General features: G+C 43.8%; 1 protein-coding gene across 1 annotated transcript; it reads right to left on the bottom strand.

Moving 5' to 3' along the window:
• Positions 1–11,650: 11,650 nt before the first annotated feature.
• Positions 11,651–13,439, bottom strand: CAVIN3 (caveolae associated protein 3). The gene is made up of 2 exons (XM_081241301.1): positions 12,824–13,439; positions 11,651–12,255 (listed from the first exon to the last, which is right to left on the bottom strand). Exons 1-2 carry the CDS (start codon positions 13,205–13,207, stop codon positions 11,872–11,874), a joined length of 768 nt encoding a protein of 255 aa, XP_081097427.1. The 5' UTR covers positions 13,208–13,439; the 3' UTR covers positions 11,651–11,871.
• Between the last annotated feature and the right edge of the window lie 8,563 nt (positions 13,440–22,002).

The raw sequence follows: 22,002 nt of genomic DNA, 5'->3' as shown, positions 1-22,002 counted from the left end.
TTTCCTCTTATGCACATTTTAATTTTAAAACATAGCTGGGATCCTACTGTGTAAATGGTATAGTTTTCTGATATTTTTAACTATTATAATTTGAAATTTTTCTTATATAATTAAAATTATCTTACTTTTGATAGCTGCATGAAATTTCATAATTGTAGATGTTATATTTTTCTTTGTGTATATATCCTACATTGATTGTTCTACTCTTTATAACAAAAATTTCCTGGGCTATGTATATATATGCCTATAGTCACAAGAAAAAAAGGAAAGAAAAAAGGCTAAAATTTATACAAAGAAAAAAATTACATAATTCTTAATTCAAGATTTCTGCTTATACTTCTGCTATGAAACATATATATAGTTTGATTAAGAAATATAAAATTTTATTTTGACAATGATTATGTGAAATATTTATGTATGTTTAAAGGAAAGAAATAGAGAGCTATTTTACTTATCACTTAAGGGCTTCTGAGTTAGGTAGAGTTTTCCCTTTTTATTAACAAAATTAATACATATTTATAAGTGCAAGTAATTGGAGAAATATAGAATATAAAAAATATAAGTGTATCTTTTTCCGTCCCACTACCAAAAAGTCAATAGATTTCTATGGCATATATATTATACACTTCAAGTACTTATATCTTTTAAGGGAATTACACAATTCGTAGTGTTCTACATTTGCTGTTAATATTAATGACACCTTTCATATATTTACATATTCAATATTTCAGATATTTTTATATTTTTTCTCATTTTATTATATTAAGTAGAACTCCCAGAATAATACTGAATAATAACAATTATAGTGGACTTCTTTGTCTAGACACATAAAGGGCCCTTTGAATTAGTATGCTCAATATATTATCACCTGCTTACTGAGCAGAAAGGAGGATGCTTCGGTAGAGGAGAACCATTTTTCACTCTTCCACAAATGTATCTCATGCCTGCCACAGTTTTCACCATAGCCTCTGCTCAGTCTATACCATCATCTAGGGATCAGCAAGTTCTCAGTGCCAAAACCTGTTCTCCCATGATATTGCAGGTGGTGACATGATCTGTTAAGGACTTCCCTAATGGATACCATTTGTGATTTCTTTCCTTTTGCTAATGTTGTCTCTATTCTCTGATCCCTTATCATATCCCTGGGTACATCAACAACCTGAGATCCACACAATGTTCTGCAAATTTTAAAGGCAAAGTCTATCAATTCAAAGAAATAATAATTCCTACTCTATGTAAAATGTGTCAACTTAAAATAGAGAGGATCTAAAATAATGAAGAATCTTAACTTAGCAAAAGGAAATTGAACAGAAGTCAATAGATGTGGGAGTGGTGACAGTGGAAACTGGAAACAAACTAAAATATCGAAGTTGTAAGCACTTATACCTGCCCAATTATAAACTGATGCTTTTAGCTTTGAATTATTCTGTTTGAAATGCATATTTTTAATCTTTCTGTCCATGGAGGAAAGAAATGTCTTCCAGGAGTTGGGGGCAGGAAAGGGTATTCTGATCTTGCAATAATGTGACAACATTTCCAAAATGTGTTTGCTCTAAAAGATGCCTTCTAAGGAAATGTTTGAAAATAGGGACTTCCCTGGCGGTCCAGTGGTTAAGACTTCGCCTTCCAATGCAGGGGGTGCGGGGTTTTTTTTGTTTTTTGTTTTTTGTTTTTGCGGTATGTGGGCCTCTCACTGTTGTGGCCTCTCCCGTTGCGGAGCACAGGCTCTAGACGCGCAGGCTCAGCGGCCATGGCTCACGGGCCCAGGCGCTCCGCGGCACGTGGGATCTTCCCGGACCGGGGCACGAACCCGTGTCCCCTGCATCGGCAGGCGGACTCTCAACCACTGCGCCACCAGGGAAGCCCGGGGGTGCGGGTTTGATCCCCGGTCGGGGAGCTAAGATCCCACATGCCTTGCAGCCAAAAAACCAAAACATAAAAAAACAGAAGCAACATCGTAACAAATTAAAGACTTAAAAAAAATTTTTTTTAAGAAAATAGTTGCGAACATGAAATTTCCATTCATAAATATGAGACACTCCTTTTTGAAACTTATTTCTTGAAGAGTGCATTTTGACCAGAACGAATGTGTGAGTTATATGTGTGAAAAGCTGAGAAATTGTAAATATTATCAGTTCTGGTTAAATGTGTGATTTGCCTGTGAAAACATTTTTTTACTATCGGCTTTGTGTATCCCAAAATGAACTATAGTTCTCAAGTACACTGAAGTAATATAGACACCATTCGAGGAAAGTAAAATGCCATCCTAAGTTAAATCATGTCTAAAGTTGTGACTTTTTTTCAGAATAGTTTTTTCATGAATTTTCTCTTTCAGGGATAAGTATGATCTTGATAAACTGAATCAAGCAACATATCAGGGAGAAAAATAATGATACTTAAAACAAAATATACCCAAATAATTATCAAGAAGTTTCTCCCACATGGGACTTCCCTGGTGGTCCAGTGGTTAAGACTCCATGCTCCCAGTGCAAGGGGCACAGGTTCGATCCCTGGTCAGGAAACTAAGATCCCACATGCTGCACAACATGGCCTAAAAAAATAAAAAGAAATTTCTCCTACATATAAATTCTAGAGGGAGAGACAAGGATGGATGGGGTCTTTTCAGCCAGTCAAAAATTCTACCTAGAAACTGATGCTTCAGAATCAAAAAGGAGAGGGAATCTATCACAACTCCCATTTCAGTCAAATTCCTATATGAGTTTTCTTGAATTAATTTGTACAATTCCAAGTTTGGCAACTTTTATTCTAAATGTTTTGTTTTAAATCCAAAAGTATAGTGGAAAAAGTATATAATATAATAGAACTGCAAGATGTATTAGCTCTCAATTTGGGTATTTCCTTATTTGACGTTGCTAATTAAAATAGAAAAATGTTTATTGGTAAAATAAGTCATTTATGAGCCTCAATTCTTAAAGATGGCCATATGTTTTATCTCTGCCAAAATCAAGAAAATTATTACAGAAGATGCATTTGGGGGTATGGAAAGGGCATGTTTTAATCCACGCAAAGAGTCAGTTATTTCTTTTCTTTTTTTTTCTTGGCCGCGCTGCGCGGCATGTGGGATCTTAGTTCCCCAAGCAGGGATCGAACCTGTGTCCCCTGCAGTGGAAGCGCTGAGTCTTAACCACTGGACCGCCAGGGAATCCCTAAGAGTCGGTTATTATACTTAAGCTGAAACGACTTAAATTTCTTATGAATAATGTTTTCTAAATGTTCTCTATTTGCTTTTAAACAAAAAAGCTATAATGTCTGGCTTGATATTTGGAGAACTAAATGTAAATGATAGCATGAGATAATAACGGAAATATCTTTTGAGGAGCGATTTTGTGAAGATTAGCTGGATTTGTACATATTGTTCTACACAAACTTGCACATTAAAGTTTTCAGAAATGTAATTTTATTTCTTTCTCTAATAATTTTAGTATGATTTGATTGTATTTTAATGTTATATTAATTTAGTTCTAACTTGACATTCCTAACTGTTTTTTGGAAATTTATGAAATATAACATTGAGGTAGAAATATATGTATATGTTTGTGTACGTATATATAGGTATACATATATATAATATATGTGTGTATATATATATATATATATATACATGTGTGTGTGTGTGTTCATCCATATGTAGATGGATACATATGTGTGTATAGACATCAATAGAGAGTTCTCCAAAGGTCTCCCTAGAAACTGGAATTCAACTAAGGTAAATATTAAAATGTTTTAAAATGTTTGTGTGTGTGTGTGTGTGTGTGTGTGTGAAAAAGTAAGCAGGATCAAGTTATGACTCTAAGGAAAAGTTGTTTATACTTTAATCCCCCAAAATTGTAAAAGCTGGAGAATTTAAGGTAAAACTCCATTAATAAGGATTTGTCCGTTTTATCTAAGAGTTACTCTTCTCTGTTAGTTGCATGAGAATGCCATCTGAGGAGCTAAATGCTCTGGCTTCACGATCCTTAATGTTTCCCTGGATGAGGTTATATTTTTCTTTAATTTTCAGAGATATTTGTATTACATTCAGATGATTTGAACACCCTGTTTGGATCTATACTCTATAAAATAAATTTTAAGTTTCTTAAACTATCATGCGAGAGGGAAATGGTGCATATTTGTTACATGATGCCCCATATTTGCACTGTGTATTTTTCTCCTCATCTTATCATTTTGGAAAAAATGCTAAAGTAGGAAAGAGAAACATAAATGCAAACTCTGTGCATCTTTGATGAAACTAGGAAAAATCTGAAAGCCCAAACCACAAAGAGGAAGTGCTGCCAATAGCCATGAGGATCAAAGCAAGGATGATCACACCTGCAAATCACAAAGACACACGCACAGAGCTGGCACAACACACAGTGAATGGGCACATCCAGAAGTGCAGAAGAAACATAATTTAGTTTGTAGTAATGAGAACAGAGTCCATGGGCTGCAGGCCTGAGCTTCCTTGAAATGAGTTTGATGCTTACACAAGTAGAACTTGCAGAGCTGACCAAGAAATCAAACAGACCACCATCCTGCAGCAAGTAATTTCAGGGAGGAGGAGAAAACTCTGCGTTGTTAATTGTTAAAGAAAAGAGAAAAAGTCACACTGAAAACTCTGTCATAAGGAGAATTCCTGCTAGCCTGGATCATTGCCCTGGCTCATTTACCATACAGTGAATCTCCTCCAAATACAGTCCAGAAGAAATCACCTCTTTCAATGATAAGCAATAGTTTTAAAAATGGTACTGAACTTAGTGAATGGATAAAGAAGATGTGGTACATATATACGGTGGAATATTACTCAGCCATAAAAAGGAACAAAATTGAGTCATTTGTAGAGACATGGATGGACCTAGAGACTGTCATACAGAGTGAAGTCAGAAAGAGAAAAACAAATACCATATATTAACACATATATATGGAATCTAGAAAAATGGTACTGATGAACCTAGTGGCAGGGTAGGAATAGAGATGCAGACGTAGAGAACCGACTTGTGGACATGGGTTGTGGGGGGAAGGGGAGGCCGGGACGAATTGAGAGAGTAGCATTGACAGATATACACTACCATGTGTAAAATAGATAGCTAGTGGGGAGCTGCTGTATAGCACAAGGAGATCGACTCTGTGCTCCTGTGATGGGGAGGGTGGGAGGGAGGCTCAAGAGGGAGGGGCTATATGTATATGTATAGCTGACTCACTTTGTTGTACAGCAGAAACTAACACAACATTGTAAAGCAATTATACTCCAATAAAGATGTAAAAAAAAATTGAACAGAACTTAAATAAAGTTACCCTAAAAAAAAGGAGGAAAGAAACTAGAAAATTAAATGACAGATGGCAAGCTCCTTCCTCCATTAAAAAATTTTTTTCTTCCAGTTTTATTGAGACATAATTAACACATAGCACTGTATACGTTTAGCATAATGATTTGACTTGCACACATCCTGAGATGATTATCACAATAAGTTTAGTGAACATCCATCGTCTCATAGAGATGCAACGTTAAAGAAATAGAAAAAAAAGTTTTTTCTTTGTGATGAGACCTCTTAAGATTTACTCTCTTAAGAACTTTCTTCTATAACACACAGCAGTGTCAATTATATTGATCATGTTGTACACTACATCCCTAGTACTTATTTAACTTATAACTGGAAGTTTGTACCTTTTGACCACCTTCATCCAATTTCCATGCCCCGCACCCCCCTGCCTCTGGTAACCACATTCTAAATTACATTTTACAACTGTGTTGTGTAATGAATATATTAACATCATACATTAAAATGTTTCTTTTACCTAAAAGTTCTTTTTTTTTCTTCTGATTTTAAAAAAACTGAAGCATTGTCATGGGCCCAGAAAGGATTGTGGGCCCCAGGTACTGTCTCTACTAAGCCTTAGTCTGCCTGGGAGGATGCAACAGAGCTCTAATGAAGGACAACAAATAAGGGTCAGCTGTGAGCCAGCTCCTCGAGGGCAGGTTCTTGTTCGTTCTTGTGTCCCTAGCACCTCAATGGAATAAATTTGCTTATTCTCCAAATATTCAGTACCTACTCTGTGACAGGTCCTGCACTAAGTGCTGAGGATACAAGGATAAGATGCCGCCCTCGCCCTTCATGTTGGTTTCACCGCCAATGAGACTGTATCTATTAGGAATCTTTCAGCTGCAGGGGAAAATCAAATACATCAAAAAAACGAAAACTAGGGTTAAACAAAAAGCATATTTATTAGTTCACATAAATGAAAACGTCCATGGTAAACCTGGTTTCAGGATTGACTGAATTTAGGGATCAAGTGACCATAACAAAACAAGAGTGAAAGTCAAGCTCTCATATGTCTGGCAAAATTCTGAGCCTTTTACATGTATCCACCCATTTAACTCACAACAAACCTACATGGTAGGTAGTATGATTAGCTCCATTTTGCCCAGGAGAAAAGTGCAATATTCAACTTCTCTCTGGTTCTCTGTTCTTCCAGATGGGTTTCTTCTCAAATCCTCCTAGTGGACCCAAATTTATTAGTTATTTATGAGAGAAAAATTCACAAGAATTACTAAGAAAGAATATGCAGGACTTGGTGACTCATTGGACGCAGGGATTTCGGCGGGTGGTGAAATTCAGGTCTTTGATTGTAACACTTTCTAAGGTGATTAACGGAGGAGAATCATGACTTTTGAGAAAAGAGGAGCACAGTTTTAAATGTGTTCAATTTAGTGTGTCAATCAGATACTCAGATGACTATTTTTTATTATATATCAGGTCATTCCAAAAAGTCACTTGAGAAACTTACATAATAAGAAATAATACAACAGGATAGAAAAAAATAAAAGAGGAAATCAGGTTAGAGGGAATGACGCCTCTGTAATTACTGCCACCCTACTGGATAAAAGGTCCCATTTCTGGGGCTCTTATAGGACTTTATATTTCTCTCATTATAGCACCTATTTCAAACTTTATTACAATTCCCAGCTTAATATAAGTTCCAGTTTAATATAAGTTCCATGAGGGCAGCACTCCTGTCTGTGTAATACACCATCCATCCCCATCACCTAGCACAACAAATATCAAGTGAATGAATGAATACATGAAAAACCTTATTTAATCCTCCTAACAGACCTGAAAAAAGAGAATTCCCATTCACCAGCAATAAAGTTCAGCTGTGAAGACGATGTTTTTTCCATGTACTTTGCCACCTCTCTATTTAACATGGATACAAATGAACTAAAACAATTCACCAAAGAAAGGCCAAGATTGGAAGGAACATATCACAAGGAATGACTGAATAAAAGCAGCAATGTTTAGCCTAAAGAAGAGATGGTGGGAGAAATCCTACATAAGTCAGTCCTGTGTGCCCTGCTGGAGCTGGACTCCAAGGACACGCACATCATAAAAATAAAGGAATTTTGGTGTACAGATGTTGCAGAAGTGAGGCCAACTGCCACATATGGGAAACCATAAAGACATATTGTGATCTTATAAAGTTTCCTATCAGTTAAGTTTGTCTAAAAATAGCGTTGCCTAAGAGGCAGTGAGTTCCTTGTCACTGGACTTTTTCAAATACAAGCCAGCTAAGGATAGGCTGTAAAATGGTAAAGGATGTTTAAGTGTTGGAAATGTAGGTGGATTCAATGGCTTTCTAGTTCTCTTCAAAGCTGAAGTTATATGATTCAACTCTCAGTAAAGGGAAGTCAAAAGGATCTCCAGTACTTAACAGAGGAAGACACTTCCTACCAGGAATGTAGTCTTACCCATGCAGGAGGAATATCACAGCAGAAAAAAAGCAGGCAGGTTGGATAATCCTGCCCATTACCTTCATCTGTTTTCACTATTCTTTCTTTTTTTTTTTTGCTGCTTTGGTTCTTCATTGCTGTGCGCGGCTTTCTCTAGTTGTGCTGAGCAGGGATTACTCTTCATTGTGGTGCACGGGCTTCTCACTGCGGTGGCTTCTCTTGTTGCAGAGCACAGGCTCTAGGCCCACGGGCTTCAGTAGCTGTGGCACGCAGGCTCAGTAGTTGTGGCTCGTGGGCTCTAGAGCGCAGACTCAGTAGTTGTGGTGCACAGGCTTAGTAGTTGTGGCACACAGGCTTAGTTGCTCCGCGGCATGTGGGATCTTCCCAGGCCAGGGCTCAAACCCATGTCCCCTGCATTAGCAGGCAGACTCTTAACCACTGAGCCACCAGGGAAGCCCTATTCTGTTTCTTTATACTTTAAGATTTTACTTCAGTTTCCCATGTAGACTTTCTTACAGAATGGAAAATGTTCTGACTAGCTAGCTAGATTATTCTAGTTCACTTACCAGTTAGACTTCTCAGGAAAATTAATGAATTCAGCACTCAAGTTAATCAGTGTTTTCTGAATTTGATTATTGTTGATTAATCCCTTTCAGCCTAATCATGCTGGAACACATAATAAATTTGCATTTCTGATCTTAAAAACTGAGAACGAGTCTCTGAATTTTGGTAATCCAAAATTATGTGCCTCCCCCCTGGTTAAAGCAGCCACCTAAATGCCACATATGCTGGATGACAAGTTGGATCTCTGTGTCAGTGTCTCCATTCCCTTTAGTTTATAGTAATAGTAATAATAATGATAGCAGCGACAATGAAGAATGCAATGTCACGAAGAGAACTATTAAAAAATTAAGTCACTTTTGTTTTAACTTGATTTTTATTATTTGCTGCAGTAGAAGCATCAGGAAGGAATAAAAAGTAACATCCCCCACCAAAGTTAGCCAAGTCTTTGGATTCCTAGGAGTTAGGGTCCAGGATCTCTGAGCCTTCGTGTGCTTCCCAATGAGCTATCAAGCTATTTTATGTGAGAAACATGCATTTGAGCTCTCAATTTTGTGTGGGGGTTTAAAGGGGGAAATTGGATTTCCAAGGATTTGAAATGGAACAAGGATTTATTCTTTGGAGATAGAGAACTGAGCCTGTTCAGACCAGCCCCTCAGTGATAGCAAAACCTTGAAATGAGTGGCTGCTGGGAAGCTGAATGGTCTGTGCACTAAGGTTTGGAAGCCTGGAGGAGGAGCCCTGATTTTCTCCAGAGGAAATGGAGCTACTGCAGAGCCACGCTCCATGGAAAGACCTCTGGTTCAGGGCACAGAGCTTGACAGGCCAACCTCTGGGTTGTAGGATGAGGCACCAACCAGGACACTGGTACCCCAACAGCGGCATCGTGTGGTCATAAGGAACAATAGCAGCAGAGAAATGCAGTCTGAGAGACACTGAGATGGTGTGAACCCCCTGGTATAACTGCACAATCTAAGGAAGTGGAAGAGCCCTAAAGTGACTGGAAACAGACTTCCTACCAATTGTCGCAGGTAGGGGCTTGGACTCTTCTAATTGACTCCATAGAAATTTATTTAAAACGTCACTGTTGAACTCTGGTCCCACTTTAAGTCTCCAACGTCCTCATTTAAAGCACTCATCCTCCCCAGTAATTATCTGTATCCCTAGTGTTTTCTTTTCTTCAGAGCCCATAACCAGAAGGCCCTTCTAGTTCATACATTTACTTGTTTTTATCTGGCTTATAAGTTTACCTCTTTATTGCCTGTCTTCCCCTTACTAGAATTTAAGTCCACGGAGGCAGGGATCTTGTCATACTTGTGTGTCACTGTATCCCCAGCTCTTAAAATAGTGCCTGGCAGACCGTCAGAATTCAGGAAATATTTGTCAAATGAGTGGACAAATGGATGATATACCTGAAACAAACTATGTTCCACGTACTGTGCTAGGCACTTAACATCACTTAATCCTCGTATCAGCCCAGTAGGGGCTATCACCATCCCTTTGAATAGCTGAGGGAACTAAGAACCCAAATCATTAACCACTGAGCTCTACTGCCCCTCACCATTCCTGTTTCCCATCCTTCTATTTACCTTTCCCAAGAACATCCCCTCCCTTTCCTCCTTCATGTTAGGTTGTGTCCCTTTCCCCTTTCCTCTCAAAATAACCTATGTATAACTATCACTGCACTTATATCAGTCATTATATGTTTGTATCTCCCTACACTCTGAGGTCCTTGAGTGCCTCAGAAGGGATTGTCATCTTGGTGTTCACGAGAGCTACTATAGGGCCTGGATGGAACACGATAGGTACTCAAAGTTTTGTGTTTTTTGTTTTGTTTTGTTTTGTTTTTTGCAGAACGCAGGCCTCTCACTGCCGCAGCCTCTCCCATTGCGGAGCACAGGCTCCAGACGCGCAGGCTCAGCGGCCATGGCTCACGGGCCCAGCCACTCCGCGGCACGCGGGACCCTCCCGGACCGGGGGCACGAACCCGCGTCCGCTGCATCGGCAGGCGGACTCCCAACCACTGCGCCACCAGGGAAGCCCTCAAACTATTTTTATACAACAATGACTGAATGAATGGGTGGATGACCACACTCCTATCCCGAGCCAACCCCCTCCTGCTTCTCCTTTTTTCTGTGATGCTCGCGAGGGCCTACCGTGCACCAGGCGTAGTATTAGGTATGGGAAATACAGAAATGAATAAAACAGTCTCTACTGCAAAGGAGCCACAGTCTAGTGGAGCTGGGGTGGTGGCGGGAGAGTAATGGCAAACAATCACCATTAGTGCAGTTAGCGCTGAAGCATGCAAGTGGTGCTTTGGGAGCAAGGAAGAGAAGCATCTGGCCCTAAAACAGGGGTACCTTGTTGACTTTTGCAGGACAGTAGAGATGAGAGTGGGAGCACACAGCTCATCGTGATTCAGTAGTTGAATGAGGGGAAGTGGCAAGAGGTGAGGCTACAAAAATGGGCAGGTACCAGCTCATGAAGGGCCTTGAAGGTAACATTCAAGAACTTGGACTTTATTCTGAAGGTGATGGGGAACTATTGAAGGGTCTGGATCAGGAAGGTGATGTGATCAGATTGGCAGTTCAAATAACGGTCAGATGAAAGATGAAGGCTGAAATAGAGCAGCAGCAATGGGTATTAAGAAAAGAGAACAGATCAGTTATCAGCAGGATAACTGTTTCCATGCGGTAGGGGAAGGAGAGAGAGGAGGAGCCAGTGAAGACTCCCAGGTTTCTGGATGGATGATGGTGCCATTCACCGGTAAAGAAAACACAGGAGGAGGAGCAGTTTTGAATGATACATAGTAAGTGCTCAATAAATAGCTGTTGAATTGAACTTAATTAAAAGGTAGAAGACACACTGCTTCTTTTGGATGCATTTGGGGTTTGGATTCCTTTTCAAATACACCTCAAGACAGTGGTCTAGGGGGTATGTGGCCCATAGGAGAGCCTCAGCAGTGGGAGTTAATGGAAGAATACTCAGAATGAGAAGAGGGCTAAGAACAGAATCTCGGAAAACCCAACTTTTAAGAGGTGGTAGAGGAAGAAGAGACTAAGGGGAAAACCACAAGCTGACATTTATTGAGCACCTACAGCAAGGGACTGTACTAGATGCTGGGAAAAAATTATGATTGTATGTCTCGAGGAGGAAAGTGCCAAAGGAGCAAGTAGCCAGAAGGATATGTCTATGTGCCACTGGGGAGAGATATGTCTATGTGCCACTGGGGGAGAGCCCAGGATTCAGTGGAAACTGAAGAAATCACACAATGATCTGTTTGAAATGGAAGCCACACTCCAGGTTCCAACGTCTGTCTTATTCCTTACATCGCCTTTCCCCCCACCCCTTCACACGGAGTCCGGATTAGGTGCCATGACTTTTATTGACGGTGAGTGTAAGCAGGTGTGGGTGGCTGCTCTTTTAAAGGACACAGGGTGCTGGGCTTAAGAAGCCAGGAAGGGAGGGCCAGCGCTGGGCTGTGGATGCAGGATTCACTCCTTATTTGGGCGGGAACGCTGCATTCTGAGAGGAAGATTTATTTCGGGGCTAGGCATTGGCGCGGGAGAAGCAGGCAGCACCAGCCATCAGGCCGCACTCTCTACTTGGAGCACAGCCGCTGCTGCTTCGGCAGCCCCAGGTCTCCCGGGATCTTCCTCGGTATCCTGCGGAGGTTCTGGCTCCTGCTTAGACTCCGACTCAGGCTGAGCTTCCGGCTGGCCCTCAGTGCTCCGGCCAGGCCCAAGGCGAGGAGGCTTAACAGGCGTGGGGGTTGGCGCTGCAGGCCCTTTCCGGCCCGAAAAGGCCCTTCGCAAGCTATACACCAACCCGGCGCGCCGCGCGGGCTCCTCCTCGTCTGAGCTCTCCCCACCTTCGCCCTCTGGCTGCTGTGCGCCAGGTTCGGCCTGATCCGCCGGGCCTAAGGGCTCCGGCGCCTTCTGGAAGGCCTTGGCCGGGATTTCAGCCTCCTCCTGCAAGTGATGGACACAGCACTGGCCCTGGCAGCCCCCTACCCCGCACCAGCCTGAGCCTCCCTCCTCAATGACACCAGGGGAACCCACCCCACCCTTAGCCTCCGCAGCCCGGATGGGAAAGAAAAGGCAGGCGTGGGAAAGGAGGGCGTGGGTTGGAGGGAGGTGGGGAGAGCTAGGGCAGGGAACTGCAGAAGTTTGTGGAACCCGGTGAGGGACATGAGACAGGATGGTAGCCGCAGGGGCAAGAACAGGAGGAGGGGGCGAACTGTCTCGGGATGCACTTCCGCCACCGTTCTTTTCATCTGGGGATGGGCTGGGACTTGGAGCAACTGCTGTGGACGTGGCCTGGGCGTGGCCTGGGCGGGCTTTGATTGGCTGGGTTCAGGGGTGTGAGGGAAGGCTGGGGCTCGGTGGTGGGAAGCGCGCGAGGGCCTGGAAGTGGGTTCCACGAGACGGGAGGAGGGTAGGGTTAGGAATGTGGGTGTGGTAGGCGGATGGGAGGGGGAGCACCCAGGGGGTGGCCCGCGGGAAAGGCCTCGATCAGGGGACGCCTGAGGTCACTGACCTTGAAGAGCAGAACGTGGAGCTTCCCGCGCGCCACCAGCAGCCCGTGGTTGGCCTCCAGCCGCTGCACCTGGGCGGCTCGGCGCACGGCGCGCTCCTGGGCGGCATCGGCGTGCGAGCCCACGCGCTCCGCCTTGGCCAGCAACTGCGCCAGCGCGTTGCTCGTGGTGTCGTGGCTGCGACTCAGCGCGCTCAGGCGGCTCTGGATGCGACGCACGGAGCCCGCCAGGCCGCCCTGCCTCTGAGCCAGGCCCCCCTGCCGCTCGCGCAGCGCCTCCAGCATGGTGGCCAGCTTCTCCAGCAGGGTCACCACCGTGACGGCGTGCACCGGGCCCCCAGCCGGCGCTCCGGGAACAGGCCCCGGCTCCAGCGCGCTCTCCCCCATGCTCCCCGACTGCCCTGCCTGGCTCTCCCTGAAGCCTCCGGCTGCGCTCTGGGCTGGGGCCGCCTTCCCCGGCTCCTCCCCAGCTCCGGCCGTGACTCAGGCAGGCGGAGTTGGCCTTCCCGGGCGGCGGGAGGGAAGGCGGAGGGCGGGATGTTGGTGGTGGGGTCCTTCGGAAGCGCTCCCCCTTTCCGCCGCCCGCCCCGGAGACCTGCGGGGAAGCAGGTTGGCCCGGGATCCGCCCCACCCCGCCCGGCAAACTCTCTCGCTCTGAGTGTGAGTTCCCTCCCCCACTCCAATTCCCTGGTGTGCCTCTGTCTGGAAAGCACTCTCCCCACTGCAGAGGGCGAGCCATGGAAAATTTTGCTGTTTGCATCGAGTGGGCAAACTATGTTAGCAAAGCAAAGGGGTAACCAAAGGGCCTCCGCAGCCTTCTGCCCTGGCCTCCCACGCTTCAAAGGGTTGCATTTACGCCCCACGCTGGGCGCTGTAGACTGGGAGGTTCTTGGGTGTTCCGCCAGCAACCAAAGACTGTTTAAGCCTGAGGCCTCGCTTTGGGACCCAGCAGGCCCCGCAGTGTGGACAGAGGAGGGGCGGAGGGAGTAAGGAGGCATCCTCTGGTATTTTCCTAATAGTCATCACCAGGGTTTGGCCACAGGCCTCATTTCCTGCTTCTCTAGTTCCTATTGTTGTGTAGCATTACCCTGTTTTCTTTCTTCTAGTTCTTTCCCTCTCTTTCTTTAAGCCCGTCAGAACCTAGGTCCTGCACCCCAAGCTTGGAGGGCAGGCAGGACACCTCTTCCTGTGAAACCTTTAAAAGTGTTAGAGTAGGTTCTGGTATGTCTTTTTTCTCCTGGAGGCTAGTTGTGGCTCCCACCTGATGTTTTTTAAATTTTCTTTGGAAATAGGTGAGAATATCTACTGAGAGTGAAGAAGATTTAAAATTGCTGCCTGGAGGGGGAGAGAGTGAACATAGAGGATCCAGTTAATGATGTGGGTCATGGATTCATTATGTCATCAGTTTGGAAAACCCCACTCCTTGTTTCTAGCAGTACTTGGTAAACTGATGGTAGGCACAGAAATCCAAGCACTCTATTGATCATGATGATGTCTCTCCTTCTGCTTCTCCTCACCCAATCTCTGAGGGCCACTTGATGACTATGGAAGAAACTGTCATCCAGGGGATAGTTACGTGGGCCTGAAAAGACCTGAGGTCCGATTTACACAGAAGTACAGCAGAGGATAAGCAGTTATTGCCAGAAATCTGGTGATGCTAAGTTAATGACCAAATTCTACAAATACAAGTTCATGTAGCCTGACCCCCTGTGCCCCTTGGGCGCCTAATGGGAATCACCACCTCCTCCAGTGGGTCTATATTTGCTCAGAGAGACCCATCAGGATGTGCCAGTAAAATGCTTTCAAACTAAAGGAACAGAGAACCCAATTTAAACAGTTCTTAAACACAGGAAATCCAATTCAAACATAATTGAAAAAGACCATGGTAGAGTGATGCTTAAGTGTGGGTCAGTCACAGCTCTCTCAGCTATGCCCTCTACAGTTGTCAGCTTCATTTCCAGATGGGGAACAGGGTGGTTACAGCAGTTCCAGGCCTCACATCTCTGCACAAGATCAAGAGAAAAGAGGGGACCATCTTAAATTTTAGAACATTTATTTCCCAGAGGCCCCCAAGAATTTTTCCAGTTGCCTTCCACTGAATTCAATGGCCATGCCAGAATCAAATTCTATGGCTCTGTATTGGTGGGCTTAAGCGTGAGCTCCTTAACCCATCACTGACAAGAGAGCTGATAATTACCTTTTGACAAAGTAGGCCCACTTCTTGAGCAGGGTGGGGTCAGCTTGCCTAGGTACACATGGGTGGTTTGGGCGGAACAGTGGTTATCTATGCATAAAATCTGAGTACTGCTAAGGATAGATAGTCAATCAAAAATATCTGCTACAGGAAGCCTATGAAAGAATCACTAGCCTTGAGGATTGGTACTAAAGAAGCCCAAAGCATTTGGAAACAAGAACTATATGGATAGATATTTTTCAAAGACCTGCTGAATTCCTCTCTCAATATGCAGAACAAGGATGACCTTAAAACTTAGCAACAAAGCCACAGATGATTCCACTGATCTTCCCAAAACTTTAACTGTAAAAGCCATAGAAACGAGCAGATATTGGAAAATAGAAGCCCATGAGCTGCATAAAAATAACTTGGGGCAACCCAGAAGAATGCCCTGAGTCAAAAAAGCCCAGATTGGTGGAAATTATAGTAGTATGACCTTGATCACAAAGTATCCAAGAAAAAGCCATATTACAGTTTCCAATAAGGATGGAAAGAAGAAAAGAGAGCAAAGATGCAGAATGATACCCTCTAAGGCAGTGCAACCTGATCTTGTTTAAAGATTTTATTTTCTCCATCAGGGATGTGACTGGGACCCACCCCCTCAAACTCCTTGGTATGGGTTTGAAAAATGGAAACCAACTGGTGTGGGTTTATCATGTCACCCCAAAAATATATGTTCAAATCCTAACCTTTGATACCTGTGAATACGTTCTTATTTGGAAATAGGATCTTCGCAGATGTAAACAAGTTAGATGAGATCATGCTAGAGTAGGGTGGGCCCTTAATCCTATATGACTGGTGACCTTACAAGAAGAAAAGAATCACACAGGGAGAACACCATGTGACAATGGAGACAGAGAGTGGAATCATGCTGCCACAAGCCCAGGAAAGCCTGAAGTGTCCAGGAGCTGAAAGAGGTAAGGAAGGATCCTCCCCTAGAAGCTTTGGAGGGAGCGTGGCCCTACAAAATTCTTTAAAAAATTGAAACAAAGGTATTGCCCGCCCTGCTTCTCAAGGCTTCTTTTCATACATTGGCCTGTCCCCTTCTCAGAACATACGTACTATGAGGAAGAGTTGTCTTTATTTTAAAAGAAATCACTACAGCTTTCCTGAGGGCTGGACCTGCCTGGAATATATCTGCCTAACAAAGATGGACTCAGAGGTGGCCCCCTGCCTCTGCCTGTATCTGCTCTGGTTACTTTAAGTGAGAGGAAGCTCAAGGAAACCTCTGAAAGAGACAGATCAGGTTAGATGATATCATTCAGCATCCTTGTTTTCTTTCTTTTCCTCAGTGGTCAGGTGCCCCACTGTATGATTTTGCAAAGATGCCCTGAAACGAAAGTGACAGAGGCACTGCAGTTCTTAACATCATACCTGAGGGGAAGAGGATGTTCAGTCAGGTCCGGGGACCAGCCATGAGGGATGCAGCAGATGGGGGCCTCCTGGAGTAGTAGTACTTAAGCCCATGACAGGTAGTGAAACGTGTGTGATATCTCCCACTGCAACAAAGAACATCAACTAATGGGAGTGTTTGGGCTTTAGTGTCCAAATTTGCTCCACCTTGGAATTCTTATACACTCCACATCTTGGGTTATCCAAAAAGCCACATACTTTGAATCGGGTTCAGAGGCGCCTCAGTGATTGACCCTGGCCAAGTTACAAGTCAGCTCCTACTCCTTGGGCCCCATAAGAAAGATGAGACTTGAAGTCTGTGTGTGATTTCTGCCTCTCCCACCAAGACGATTTGGGGAGATGGGGAGAGATGGTAGGACCTAAAAGGAAAAATGTAACAGAAACATTTAGGCAATGCTTCCGGCATCTGAGAATTATACTGCTTTTGAAAGATAATTGCTGGCTTACTAGTAGATGCTAATGGAGAGATTCACCAGAGCTTGCTGGATTGTTTTGTTCATTGTCTCACATAGTAATGCAGCCTGACAGTCTTTGATTATGCAATGGAAAAAAAATCTAAAAAAGGATGAGAAATGGCTGTGTGAGTTAATTGTACAAGAAACACCCTTGACCCTGAGCCTCACTTTCAGCTGCCAGACAAACAGGGACATCTTCCAAGGACGTAAGCTTTGAATTAAAAGTAGCAGCATGCATAGTAGTTTGTATCTGACAAGCAACAAGTAATTACTGTATAGCACAGGGAATTATACTCAATATCTTATAATAACCTATAATGGAAAATAATCTGAAAATATATATATATAACTGAATTGCTTTGCTGTATACCTGAAACTAACACAATGTTGTAAATCAACTATACTTCAATTAAAATATAAAGTAATTGGGCTTCCCTGGTGGCGCAGTGGTTGAGAGTCTGCCTTCCGATGCAGGGGACGCAGGTTTGTGCCCCAGTCTGGGAAGATCCCACATGCCGCGGAGCGGCTGGGCCCCTGAGCCATGGCCGCTGAGCCTGCGCATCGGGAGCCTGTGCTCTGCAAGGGGAGACACCACAACAGTAAGAGGCCCGCGTACCGCAAAAAAAAAAAAAAAAAAGTAACAACGTGCAGCACAAGCAGAACCACCCATTCAACAGGTTACGAGCCTCCGTGGACAGGCACTACCTTCCACCCTTTGTCACAGACATCCTGCCTACGGAAGGCGGAAGGCCATTCCACACAGTGAGGGAGCTCTGTGCCTCTGGCAGTGAAAAGAGCTATAAGTTTGGAGCAACAGGAAGTGAGAATCGGTTCGAACTCCAGAAATCAAAATAACCAAATGGACGGAAGATCCTGGAATTGTACATTATGGCCAAGAGGTTTGGGGATGGCTTTTGTGACAAGAATCAGACGTATTATTCCCTCAAACCACTATTTTTTGTATCTCATATTTTAGAAGGTTGAGTAGTGTCCCTAAAAAGGTATGTCCAAGTCCTAACCCCAGTACCTATGAATGTATTATTTAGAAATAGGGTCTTTGCAGATGTAATTAAGGATATTGAAATGAGATCATCCTAGGTTTGGGGTGGGCCCTAAATCCAGTGACTAGAGCCCTTATAAGAAGAGGAGAAAACAGAGACACAGAAAAGAAGGCCATGGGAAGATCGAGACAGAAATTGGAGGGCAACCCCAAACCTAGCAGCCGCCAGAAGGTAGGAGAGAGGCATGGAATGGATTCTCCCTCAGAATCTCCTGAGGGTGCGTGACCCTAGCAACACTGATTTTGTACTTTTGCCCTCCAGAACTGTGAGGGAGTATATTTCTGTTGTTTTAAGCCACTAAATTTGTGGTAATTTGTTACAGCAGCCCTAGGAAATTATTACACATATGAACACCCACCAGAAGGATTAGGGACACAAAAAGCAGTTTTTTGTTTTGTTTTTTGCGGTACACGGGCCTCTCACTGTTGTGGCCTCTCCCTTGCGGAGCACAGGCTCTGGACGCGCAGGCTCAGCGGCCATGGCTCACGGGCCCAGCCGCTTCGCAGCACGTGGGATCTTCCCGGACCAGGGCACGAACCCATGTCCCCTGCATCGGCAGGCGGACTCTCAACCACTGCGCCACCAGGGAAGCCCACAAAAAGCATTTTTAACAACCAAGTAAATCAGTCAATATTCCATGAATGGAATCAGAGCATCCTGCACCTGAGATGAGGCCGAGAAGCCCAGAACTGTGGAATATGTCATTGCTGCTGGAGCCAGTTGTCAGGGTGTGGGAGTTGAGCTCCTCCTGCAAAAATGTCCTGGGATATTCAAAAGGCAAAAAGCCTGGAAGTGACTGAATAGACTCTATTGAACCCCTTTCTGTAATCTGAGGAATTCAGTGGGCCCTGACACGGGGAGGCCTGGCCTGGATTTGAGCTTGCATTCCTTGGCAAATCACTCAGAAGCCACCATCAAAGCCCCCGAAGGCCTCTATCTTGAGCTAATATGGCATTCCTCTGACCCTGGAACTTATTTTACCACCCACATAATAAAGAACAGGGCAGATCATTAGGGACTGGTGTGCCCTACCTCTTATAGGCAGGCTCGTGGAGTGAGAGGTAGAATGAGGCATTGAAGACGGGTTTGACCGAGATGCCATGGGCAGCAAATCCGGACTGGTGGTGACTTACAGAAAATTGTATACAGCTGGAGTCCTGCAGCTATTTTCATCTTCATACCAGCATTCCCCTGTGTCTCTGAGGCTGGGTCCAAGGAAGGAGAAGTAATTAGGAGCCACTCAGTATCTACCACAACTAGGAAATAATTTGACTCATAAAATTTAACATTGCATTAGTTGAATGGTGTTTACTTATGAGATTTTGTTTGAAGAATAACTATCATTTGTATGGCGTCGAAAGGAGAGATAGTTAGGAATTCCCTGGCAGTCCAGGGGCCTGGGGTTCAATCTCTGGTCGGGGAATTAAGATCCCACAAACCACAAAAAACAAAAAAAAAGAGAGACAGTTGCTAATCAATTCAACTACGGAAGTGGAAGAAGCGAGCCTACCCTGGGCAAAGAAGAGCATTGGTTCAACCATCTCGTTCCACTTGAAGGCAAATGGCATGGTTTTGGAATGTTGCACAACACAAAGTACCCTACTGAATGTTTTTTATCTTATTTGGATTCATTGGATCTTAGAAGCAGAAGAGAAGGCTCTCAGAACCAGACCATATGTATAAATAATCCATTCACTAAGCCAGGCTGGTATGACAATTGAGAGGCTTTGAAAAGGGAAAAAAAAAATGTTTAATAGGTCTGCAAGCTTACCCATTTAATCCGAGAGGTAGTACAATCCCTGAGACTGGTAGAATGGTCCTTGATGCTGGTACCCCAGCTTTTTGGTATCAAATCCCATCAAGTTAAGTGTGATGGTATCACAGTAACCCACTGAGTCCTCTGGAGGTAATATACGATGCAAAATCAATCTACTACCAGCTATTCAACTTGCTGGTTTGACAGAGCTGCAGCTTAACCACGACTCCTCCTTCTTGTGGGGAGCTGGATGGAGGAAATATTAATTCACATAGGCAGAGTATACGGTTTAGATATTTTTTTCTATCACCAAGTTGTGTCTAAGCCACGCACTGGGCCAGAGAGCAATGAGCAAGGCACTGCTGCCCCATAAAAATGAGAGGATTGCTTCAGGGTCTGCACCAGGGGAAAGAGACCAGGAAGGAGGAAGAGGAGTTGATCTTGGAATCATGTCCCCTACAAAGTAGATTCTGTCAAAGTCAGTTTGCTTAGGAAGCTAAGGAGAGGGGAATATAAGAGGGGGCCAGAGCCATTCTATTGATGCAGGCCAAAGATTTATGTCAAAAAAAAAAAAGAAGAAAGAGAATAAAGGTAGATATTTATATATTTATACTTCCACCGCTGGAAAATGTGTACAAGATATTAAAGAGACCATATCTTACATGGTTCCAAGTAGAATGGGAACATTTATGAGGACAGAAAATGTAATTTGCAGATGGCTGCTGTACTTATGAAGGTTGTAAAATTACAAGGTGAATCCTCAAAGGAAGAATGGAAACTGTTCTTCACACTTAAGTTAGGAAGTGAAGCATCCTCAGGAAATCAGATTAGAGCATCACCTGAGAAAGCCTGGCACAAGCAGTGTGACCGAAAACCCAATTTCCTAAATTTGTCTAAGGATGTCTCTAGCCCTGCACTGTACAGCATGATAGCCACTAGCCACATATGACTGTTTAAATGTTAAGTTTAATTAATTAAAATTAAATAAAATTAAAAATTCAGCCCTCAGTCACACAACCCACATTTCAAGAGCTTAACAGCCACTATTAGCAAGTGGCTACCACATTGGACTCCATGCCTCTAAGTTAATATTAGCCCATGGGTTGAGCGTGCTGCCCCAAATGTTACCACTAACAATCCCACAGGTTTATCTGAGAGATGAGACAAAGAAATCTCCCATTTCACCTTAAAGGCACATCTTGAACAAGAAATTATCAGTACGAATGAAATTACAGAGCAATTCATGGAGAAGTGATTTCTTCCAATAGCACTGGGACCATTAAAATTGGTAGATAAGGATACAGTAGGTAGCTTCTGAAATGGGCCCATGCTTCAGGTCGTGGACCAGCACTCTCAAAAATATATACCTTCCAACATGGTTTACCTTGATTATGGTAATTATGGTTATTGATTTTATCCTTCGCGGGGAAGTATTGCAACAATTGTGTCTGCCAAAGTAACAAGATTCCCTTCTGTCTGTGTGGTGAAAATGATCAGGATTTTCACTGTAAGCCTGCCTCACCCTGGAAAGAGGATGTATAGGCTGTGAGAAAGATGAGGGTGTTTACTTTGTAACATGCAATCTTGAATAAAAAAGTAAACATAACCTTGCACCTACCTTCAATAAATATCTCAGTTCTTAGTTTTTTTTGTTTTTTTGTTTGTTTGCTGTGGCCTCTCTCCCTGCGGAGCACAGGCTCTGGACGCGCAGGCTCAGCGGCCATGGCTCACGGGCCCAGCCGCTCCACGGCATGTGGGATCCTCCCAGACGGGGGCACGAACCCGTGTCCCCTGCATCAGCAGGTGGACTCTCAACCACTGCGCCACAGGGAAGCCCAGTTCTTAGTTTTAATAACAAGTGTCCCATACAGAAGAGCCTAGAAACATGAAAGGGCCCAATACAAATTTGTTGATTGAAAAAAAATAAAGTTTACTTTGCTAAGCAAAGTAGAACACCAGTAAGAAGTGGATCACGTTTGCAATGATAGCCTTAGGAGTAAACACGTTAGTAAGGGTTAAGACTCTGCTTCTGAGGTAGCAACCTGGGGAGAGAGAGACCAGTGAGAATCAAGGGCAGGAGTGGGGGAAACATGCTAAGTGTACTGAGACTGGTCACAGGCCAGGGCTACAGTGCTTGGAGTGCTGAACCCTGCTGGGCTTGTTTAATTGATGCTCCTTGGCTTTCCGTGAAGCCAGCACAATGGGTCCAACAGAAGTCACCATCACATTCACTGCCAGACGTACCCACCCTTAAGGAGTCTTTA

Source organism: Mesoplodon bidens, assembly GCF_964165515.1.
Source record: "Mesoplodon bidens genome assembly, chromosome: 7".
NCBI lineage: Eukaryota > Metazoa > Chordata > Mammalia > Artiodactyla > Ziphiidae > Mesoplodon > Mesoplodon bidens.
The sequence above is the reverse complement of the archived record's forward strand: the minus strand, read 5'-3'. Positions and strand labels throughout refer to the sequence as shown.

Excerpts from the sequence above, each read along its gene's own strand:
- CAVIN3 (XM_081241301.1), bottom strand. The coding sequence starts at position 13,207 with ATGGGGGAGAGCGCGCTGGAGCCGGGGCCTGTTCCCGGAGCGCCGGCT. Across the intron at positions 12,256-12,823 it reads TCCACGTTCTGCTCTTCAAG|GAGGAGGCTGAAATCCCGGC; the intron begins GTCAGTGACCTC and ends CATCACTTGCAG.